This window comes from Salvelinus alpinus, chromosome 35 (genome assembly GCF_045679555.1).
Source record: "Salvelinus alpinus chromosome 35, SLU_Salpinus.1, whole genome shotgun sequence".
Classification (NCBI taxonomy): Eukaryota; Metazoa; Chordata; class Actinopteri; order Salmoniformes; family Salmonidae; genus Salvelinus; species Salvelinus alpinus.
Window position 1 is genome coordinate 20,783,186 of NC_092120.1, and position 9,397 is coordinate 20,792,582.

Sequence of the window (9,397 nt, forward strand, 5' to 3'; positions counted from 1 at the left end):
GACTTAAGACAGGGAATTGTTACTTGGATTAAATGTCAGGAATTGTGAAAAACTAAGTTTAAATGTATTTGGCTAAGGCGTATGTAACCTCCGACTTCAACTGTAAGTATGATTAAGATTACAGTGAGGCTTTATATCCATGCTGGTGATAAATAAACCACAGAAAGTTGATAATGAGTTCAGCAATTAGTAGAGAAATACAAAACATAAGTATATAGGTATACATTTTAATTGACATGAGCCATACATAATTACAGTGCATTACATTATAACTGCAGTAAGGTCATATACAAATAATGTAACACAAACTTTGGTTTTGAAAAACCCCCATAAATTATAGACTGGTAAAGAATAAACATAAATGACCTTTTGGTTGACATTTGCAGTACTAGAAACTCAGAAATGAAGACACTGTTTTGTCCCAGTAACAATATTCCAATCATCACTTTTATAACACTATGCTTAATTACCCTTCAAGCTAAAAAAAAGACATTCATCTTCTTTTAAAGAAGAATTGTAAAAAGCTTAGCAATAACATTTTATCATCTTTGGGGTCTTTGTAACAGTAAAAGTCTAGTCTGAGACATCAATACGTTGGCCTCCCACGGTGTTTAACCTCAATATAGGCATACTGAGTCGTATTCATTAGGGCACACTGTATAGATTTCGGGATCTTAATTTGAGCCAGTTTGCTACAGCAGGAAAATAATCCTGCAGCAACAGGCAATTTGAATTCTTATGTGGATTATAATTAATGGGCATTTTTGTAGGGGATGATACATTTTTCGCAAGGGAAAATTAAGTCTGAAGTGTCAAAGTGGAAATTGCAAACTTCAGAAGCCTTTTAAAACCTCAAATACACTATACCTTTTAAAGTTCCTGCATTGCAGAAAAATCGGTCTTGCAACAGGGTGATCAAATTAAGGCCCTACATCTGAGGCAAAACGTTTTGAAACTTATTTCAACGGTAAACAAACACAAGCGGTTTGGTACCATTTAGTTCCTAATCTGAAGATGTGCTTCAAAGAGATCCTTCCGCAACCATAGGGAGATATTACATTGCTTACGCAACAGACGAGATACCTCGAAATCAGTTTAAAGAGGCAAACTCGCATGATGAAAGATATATTTCCAGTGTCAAACATTTTTTGTTTTCTACAGTGAGTTTTCAACAGTAAGCCACATCTTGATCCCTACTTTGTGCACTTGGTGTTACAAGGGTCCCCTGATTTGAAGAGTCCATAGACACTGACCAAGGGAAACATGGACAGGGCACCTAGCATGGAACCAAGCTGCACTACCGCTCCACACCAGACGAGGGCGCTGTGGCCCTCATCCCGAAGGATCACCCCAATGATCACCTTCACATAGGAGAGGGTCAGGACAAACAACACCCAGGCTATGACCTACAACAGAGAGTAGATAGACATTACATTACAAACAAAATACCAGAATTGTGTCAATATTCACAGTACATTAGAGGATCGTCATTATTTTTTTTATTTCACCTTTATTTAACCACGTAGGCCATTTGAGAACAAGTTCTCATTTACAACTCTGACCTGGCAGTTGTAACTGCATACTGAACAGCATGGACATGAGTATGAATGTTTACTGTTGTTTAGGAAGCCTTTGTTCGACCTCAAACATCCCATTTTCACTCAGAAACATGTCGTTTTCAATGGCCCAATGAAATCAAATTGACAGTAAAGTTGTGTCCAGGTGTTATCAGCAACCTTGCAAAGTAACACATGTATTTTCTCTATTCCATGACGTAATAACAGAAAGAGCCTTACTATGAGTATGGTTCCTGAGGCGCTGTGGACCAGTAGAGGACAGGGGCTCAGTGTAGCCATGGCCATGATGTAAGTACCAAACCCTGTCCCAACTATTGTCAGAAGCCCAATCAGCACCAACGACCTAAAAAAGAACAAGGACGAGCTACAAGGTGAGTTGAGGAAGAGGGTTGGAAAATTCAAGGTGTTTGGATTATGTCAATTATCCGCTGAAGTACTGTATGTTTTAGGATGAGACGGTGCAATGTTATTTAATGCTGTTTATTCTGTATTTTCTTATAGAAATCAACTGGATTCAGTGACTGCCAGTCATTCTATTCCAGCCATTACAACGACTCGACCCCATGCCTACCTTCAGCAGCCTTCACTGGTGACTGCATAGATCTGAGGTTCTACGTTCAGCAAATGATTAATCAGTCAGTTATGCTAATCCAGTGTTGGGCTTACCTTAAGGGCAGGAACATGGCGATGAAGCAGGCCACGGGGTTGGCCACGGCTGCCATGGTGGCCGCCAGATGGTAGGCCTGGTTCCCGTAGGGCAAACAGGAGTACGACTGCACTGAGGGCAGCACTGCATTGGTCAGGGCATTGACCCAAGCCAGAACCACAAAGATGAACGCCACCTCCGGCCCACTGTAGAAGCCCGTCCCGAAGGAGCTCCGCCGGGCTCTCCCGTGGCTATCCGGAGAACTGATCATGGGCTTCTCCTCTTGAGGTCTGTGAGACAGGGACAGGGCTTGGTCTTCTCCTTGGCTCTTCTCCTCTGCCAAGCCTCCGTTGAAGTATTGCTCGCACTTCCTCTCCCTGGCCACGGCCGGGTGGTGGTTGAGCAGGAGGAAGGCGACCAGACACACCACCATCATGGTACTGAGGAAGAGGAAGAAGACCTGGGCCGAGAAGTTAGCGGGCTGGTATTGAGCCTGGAGCTCTCCACTGGCCCCTAAGGTCCCATTGGCTAGGCTAGTCACTGTAGCATTCCGACAGTGAACCACCCCCACCCCCTGCACCAGAGCCACTACGGCAGGCACCAAGCCACTAACGCCCTCCCCTACAAAGTACGTAGTGAGGTACTGGGGCCCGAGGCGCATCATGAAGGGCAGGAAGGTGACCGAGGAGGTGCAGTCTACCACAGAGAGTAGGAAGCAGAGCACTAGGAGGGGGACACTATGCGTAGCGCCCGCTAGGGGCACCGTGTGCTTCCAGAAGAAGGCCAGGAGGAAGGTGGCGACCACGCCCAGGACCACTATGGAGTAGATGACGGGCCGCTCGTCCAGCTTGCCCGGGCGGAAGCGGTGCATGAGGGTGACGAAAAGGGGCCCCACATTGGCCATCTGGATGAGCACAGTGAGGTAAGAGGGCAGGTACCAACCCTCTGGGATTTCTGGCACGATGAGGGGCAGCTCCACCCACATCCCGTTGATGGCCACCCAGGAGCCCATGCCAAAGAGGCATGCCAGCACGTGGGTTAGGAGAGTCATGGTAAAGGGCAGGGGCACAGCCAGTAAACAACGTGCATAAAGGACCTGAAACACACAAACAATGCACATTATTTCATTATTAAAATGCAACAACATACATTGCCATAATACTGATCTTTTTTTTATTTATTTTTATTTTTTAGGGTGTAGATCAGCTTTAATATTGCAGATAGATTGTAGCTTCCATCATGTAATTGTCTGCATCACTTCCAACCCCACAGTTTTTTGTGCAAATATATATATATATATATATATATATATATATATATATATATATATATATATATATATATACATATATATACACATACATATATATATATATACATACATACATACGCACACATACACATATAAATATATACATATATACATATCTTGATATATATTTCCTTTATTACCCTCCAACCCTACCACCCCTCCCCCATTAGGAGCAAACTAGTGAACAACATGAAGTGATATTTGTTGGGGTGTTGAAAGGCATAATTACCCACACTATTCCTTGTACCAGAACACAGAACTAAATCAATGTGCTGCTAAAATCTCTACTCTCAGCTCTGTAACATCAGCGCAATGACAACATTATATGAACACATTCCCATAGTTCCCTTGGTTCTCCTCAAGGTTAACCTAAATGTAAGTGTTGGTGGGGTCTTCCTCTCACACACCTTGTCATTGGTTACAAAAGCCAGCCTGTCTCCTGTACAGTATGTGACCATAACACTCAGACTGAGCAGCCTTCCCTCCCCCTTCCCCCTGAATGTTGAGTCTGGCACAGAGTACCTGACCTTTCACACACACACACCCACTAGTCTCAGAACAGCCTCATTCACACAGCCTGAACCTACACCTCATCCCTTTCTGTGGAAGTACAACATGGTAAGAGGGTGCTACTGTGACTTCTGCTGATTCATAGTTCCCTGTAATTCAACGTCTGCAACTGAATAGTTGATGAGTCACCTCACTCAGTGTATGGAGAGAAACACTGTTCATATTGACATACATACAATTAACAAACTGGCTCAGCCTCAGTGTGGAGCAGATGGACTTACAGAGGCTTGTGGAATGACTTTCCAATCACGATCTTACCTTGTGATGATGTGGGACTGACTATTGTATCTCCTTCTCTCTTGGGTAACTTCTCACTCCGTTGTGATCAGAGCATTATTTTATTACATCAGCCAGCATGTGTGCCCATTCAGTTCATATCCCCTCTTTGTCTCTCTTACACACACTCTCACGTACACACACACACACTCACACTCACACTCACACTCACGTGACTTCCGTGTCTCCCATTCAACTGACAGAACAGGCAGTGCGCAGGCTCCTCATCTCAGTGACACTCTAATCTCCCAGGTTTTAAAGGAGCCCCGTTCGAAAATGATTTCTCCATGTGCTCTGCCGCTCTGCCTCCCTGCAGCCCCTAGAGCACTAGAGCAAGCTGCAGTAGCAGCAGGGGGCGGTGGGGGGGTCAACTACTGTACCCTCCCCCTCTCCTACACCCCTAGAAAATATAACCTTGGCTCTGCCCTCCTAAACAGAAAATGTTGGCTGTAGTGTGAGAGAAAGAGGGAGAGAGAGAGAGAGAGAGAGAGAGAGAGAGGCAGCTGCCTAGTACACTACTACACACTAGTCATAAGAAGCTGTGTATTTATAATTGAATGTTGGAGGGCAGTTCTGACTACTCCAGATTGGTTTTAGGAGAGCGTCGCAGTGACCTAAGAGGGTGATGATGAAACAAGTTGTTACTGTGCCCCTGTGTAACCTACTCAAAGGAAATGCAGTGTGTAGCTACTTTGACCACTTTGTGTATCTGTAATGTCGACGACCTTACTGTAACACAACACACCCAAAACACAGGAACATCTCAAGCTTCTCCCTGTCCCAAAGTCCCGTGTTCATTAAACGGGTCTACCCCGTAGAGATCGATCCACGTGTTTATCTCTATGTTCTACCCTCTAGTATGGTGCCTATACAGTGTTGTCACGATCATATCGTGCTGTTGATCTTTTCGAATTGCTAATTTGACATAACACGATTTTGTCCGGGGTTTCAATCCGAAACCGTATTACAGCGAGCTTGACATTTAAAGGTCATTTCCAATTGAGCTGGCGTCCGCCGCGTTTACCTGGAACATTGTCGACAATGCTTTGTTTGGAGTGCATCGTGCCTCTAACCTTTTCTCACGGTGGGATTCAGTCAGCTAACATTTGCTTTAGTTTGCTCTGGTCTAATGATTGTCTCCTGATTCAGATGAATGTTGGGCTGTGGAATTGGATCCAACACTGCATTATCTAGCTGGAGCATATGAACCAGTCTAATGAGGAAAAAAGGATTATTACCTAATTGTTTTTCTATTTTCCCCGAACAGAAACAGCAGGTATTTCCTCAATCTCTTACAACTTGTTTCGTTTTTTTTGCCAAAAACCAGATGGGTGCAGCCTATAGTGAACGTGTGTTTCTTCACAATGAAGAATTGGCTGTGAAGTGCACTTTTGGCAAAATACACACATTTATAAAATCACACATCAGTGTAGCAAACTCTGTTTTATGAAACAAGTAATTCAACTAAGTCATTTTTGTTTAACCGTTCACAAATAAATCTTCAGTAGAAATCAACAAAGATATTACGCGGGCATATGGTACGACTAAAACGCTATTGAATAGACGGTACATTTTGCCAGTAGACCAGTAGATGGTGCTAAAAGCATCTGATTTCGTAGCCCAGACAGATTTCGAAGCCCAGACAGAAAGAAAAAGTGATATGAAGACTGAGGAGAAAGTACATTCATCTGCATTTGACATGAACATGCAATTGTATTTTAACTACCCCATGTATTCCGAGGAAAAGCTATACCATCATCTATGCTGTATTTTATCCATTTCAATTCGTTTGGTATTGTATAGCTGTAACCAATCTCCAGCCATAATCATGGTGACAAAAAGACCATTCATCTTTTTCTTCCTTGTGCAACCCTTGGCAAAGTTTCAGAATGTTGTTCACTGTAAAATAATACATGGAAATAATTGCAGTCAAGTTAGTTTCACACAGATTACTTGCCAGAAGAAGAAAACCCAAAGAACACCAAACTTCACGTTGGATAGACTGTACTGTACCACCAATTGCTAGAAAAGGGGGTATACAACTTAATTAACACGAATTGGCATTTAAATCCTATGAGGTATGCCGTCTTAGGTAAGATGGGGTTCGTTTGGGACACCTGCAAATACATACAGTACAGCGAGGTAAAGTAAGAAACACAGACCGGTCCTCAATTATCTTTGAAGAGACCTGATTAACTTGTTGCACCTCTCAATCCAAAATGTTACGTCATTTCTCCCCCAAATTCAGTCTGATATGCTTCTGTTAGTCCATCCCAATTACCGTGGGAACTTGATAAATGTTCGTAATGCACACCTGAAAAGTAATTGTCACGGGTCAAATCAAATCAAGAGAAAGACAGTAGAATAAAAGTGAGGATTTTATAGCTCAATAAGCAACCAGGAAAAATAGCGCTCCATTATATACCTATACCAGTGATCCTCAACCTCAGATGGCCATGTAGCATGATGGGAGTCAACACCTAACGCAACTCATTTCAAAACATGATAAAGTAGTTATTGACCTACTAATGACACATTTCCAATCCTGACCGAAAAACACCTAACAGGAAGTGCCTACCTGACTCTGTAAGCTTCCTCTCAGTCAGACAGAGTTGGATGCAGTTGATGGATGTTGGCCGCCGGTGTTTGAGTCCCACAGCTCGATGTGATGGTCCTCTGACAGAGTATGTGTGTGTGTGTGTGTGTGTGTGTGTGAGGTTGCCGTGCTGATACACTACGGTCTGGAGCGACCTTGTGCAGGTTGCTGATGTGTCTGTCTGTTAAATAACAGTGGGATGGTCCTGTGTGTGTATAACTACTGTACCAGAATGTCACGTGACTCGGGAGGGCTTCGCTGCACGTTGGTTCACAGGGGTCCGGTCAGGGAGCCAATGTCCTGGGCTACAGAGGCTGGAGAGGGGGAGAGGAGTTGGGTGGCTGTGGAAGTGAGGTAGGGTGGAGTAGCAGGGTTATGTCCTCCCTAATGGTTGGAAGGCTGGGTGTGTAGCACAGCTTAGCCAACCATACGACGGCTTCAGACAGCGGCTTGTGATGTTTGACTTCAGAAGGGGGGGGGCTGCAGGGTAGCTTTTGTTCAGCATAAATTCCATGATGTCAAATGAATGGGTCTTATTGGCCTGGAGCTTGATTAGATGGGAGTTGATTTGAGTGCAGAGAACGAGCACCCCTCCACCTATCTCGACCCCCCTCCTCTACTCAATTAAGGCCAGATAATTATTCTCCTGAACATTTCCTCAAATTATTTTCACCCTGATTTGATGCTTCTTCATTAAAACGTGAGCATGCTTACAGTAGATGCATTTTACTGAGTGTCTATCATCTGAACCTGCCACCAAAGAGAAAACATTTCTAACAATCTTTGATAGAGGGTTAACACCCACACAACCAAGCTTATCACATTTTTGGTGTTGGGAGTTACTGACCCCAAAATCAACATTGTAGAAAAAATTCAAAATAATCCTGTACACATCCGTTACCTCTGCACATTTGTTGTCAACATTCCATGTCACATTTATATTTCACAAGTTTTTAATAACGCAGGGCGTATACTTTTAATTGTTCTCTGCTGATAAAGTTCTGGAGTTACGAAAACATATTGTTTATTATTTTTGACGTTTTTAGCATGCATTTTTTCAAAATTAAAGCTGCTCCGAATTCCCCAAAACCAAAAATGTACAAATAAACAAACAACCCCGTTTGTTCCCTGAGCCCCCCCCCATTCCTCCAACATACCCTCCCACATGTCCACCCATCTCCACATCTGCCCACCCGCCACCCTTGCTTAACCTATCCTATCATACAGGGCTTATACTTTTGGTCTGATAAAGTTCTAGAGTTACAAAAATGCCTTTGTTATTAACATTTCCTCAGATTTACTTTTTTTGTAATCCCGGATGGATTGTCCGACTCGTGCGCCCTATAGCTATGGGATTAAGGTGGATGTCAGGCAGTGGTTCGGCTGTGAATCGTGAGCCATCCTCAGTAACACTGGTCTCTCATTAAGTTAGCTCTTTCCTGTCTTTGGGAAGGGATCCAAGCTGCAAGGCGTTGTTCTGACTGTTCTTTACTTCATTATCAGCACAGTGGGAGTGTTGAGTCTGCCAAGTGGGACAAAAAAAAAACTCACACTCGACTGTGCAGTTGAAGGAGCCCATGGTCGGCCTGGAAGAATTTGCTCTCCTTGGCTCTCATTGGGCACGTTCACTGGAACCGCGTCAGCTTTACAGATTGAACAGAGCCCTCGATCAAAGTATTTGAGAGAAAGCAAATACTACTTGAACCCAGGTCTGGTGGGCACTCGCGAGCTGGACACGAGTCCAGTCACAGAACACAAGTCCAGTCACAGGACACTATGGTGGTTTCACTTCCGGCCAAGCCGGTCAAGCAGGTCACTCTCGTGACCTGAGTTGATGCTGGCTGTGTGTGTGGAAACACAATTGACTGTTTTCTTCCCCTTCTCTATTCCTGCTGGGTCTTGTGGCTCCATTTTGCACAATACATATTTGTGCGTTTTGGCTGCCATGTATTAATAGGAAGTTGGACATGAATGAAGGGTCTTAGTTTGGAGAAAGCGAAAACAAAGGCTACAGATAAGATGACCACCTGGGAATGATGTTAGATGTTGTTCTTTCTACACTCTTATTAGGTACAGGAACAAAAGACGTGATCATTTGAGACTAAGGATAGCTTCTTCCTTGATTTTACGTATGTATCGTGACCAGCATCCTTCAGCACCCGGTTCATGCTAGCTGATGCTATCAGGATGTTTACCTGTCTCTAAATGATTTCACAGAGTACTAACATAGAGTATACTATACATACATTATGAGCCTACGTGTAACAATTAAATATGAGAACATGGTATATTTGTTTTAAAAAACAATGTTTTGAACCCCGTGTGTTTAAATGGAGCAGTGATGATGTCTCAAGGTCAGAACTAAATTATAGGAAACTAAAGCTAAAAAGTGTGTAATAAAATATAAAAAATGTTCTTCA

The 9,397-nt window shown here is 43.4% G+C and overlaps 1 protein-coding gene across 3 annotated transcripts; it reads right to left on the reverse strand.

Moving 5' to 3' along the window:
• Positions 1 to 207: 207 nt before the first annotated feature.
• LOC139564029 (riboflavin transporter 2) lies at positions 208 to 7,262 on the reverse strand. 3 transcript variants are annotated; one of them, XM_071383223.1, is made up of 4 exons: positions 6,960 to 7,262; positions 2,244 to 3,319; positions 1,797 to 1,920; positions 208 to 1,406 (listed from the first exon to the last, which is right to left on the reverse strand). In XM_071383223.1, the coding sequence occupies exons 2-4, from the start codon at positions 3,272 to 3,274 to the stop codon at positions 1,194 to 1,196; spliced, it is 1,368 nt and encodes a 455-aa protein (XP_071239324.1). In that variant the 5' UTR covers positions 3,275 to 3,319; positions 6,960 to 7,262; the 3' UTR covers positions 208 to 1,193. The 3 variants fall into 3 exon arrangements, with proteins under 3 accessions (XP_071239324.1, XP_071239325.1, XP_071239322.1); XM_071383224.1 differs by lacking the exon at positions 6,960 to 7,262 and adding an exon at positions 5,620 to 5,754; XM_071383221.1 differs by lacking the exon at positions 6,960 to 7,262 and adding an exon at positions 4,364 to 4,663.
• Positions 7,263 to 9,397: the final 2,135 nt, after the last annotated feature.

Bases quoted from the DNA above. Each gene is read 5' to 3' on its own strand.
- LOC139564029 (XM_071383223.1), bottom strand. From the start codon at position 3,274: ATGACTCTCCTAACCCACGTGCTGGCATGCCTCTTTGGCATGGGCTCC. The intron at 1,921-2,243 runs GTAAGCCCAACA...GTTCTTTTTTAG, and splicing joins GCCATGTTCCTGCCCTTAAG to GTCGTTGGTGCTGATTGGGC. The intron at 1,407-1,796 runs GTAAGGCTCTTT...TCTCTGTTGTAG, and splicing joins CCTCAGGAACCATACTCATA to GTCATAGCCTGGGTGTTGTT.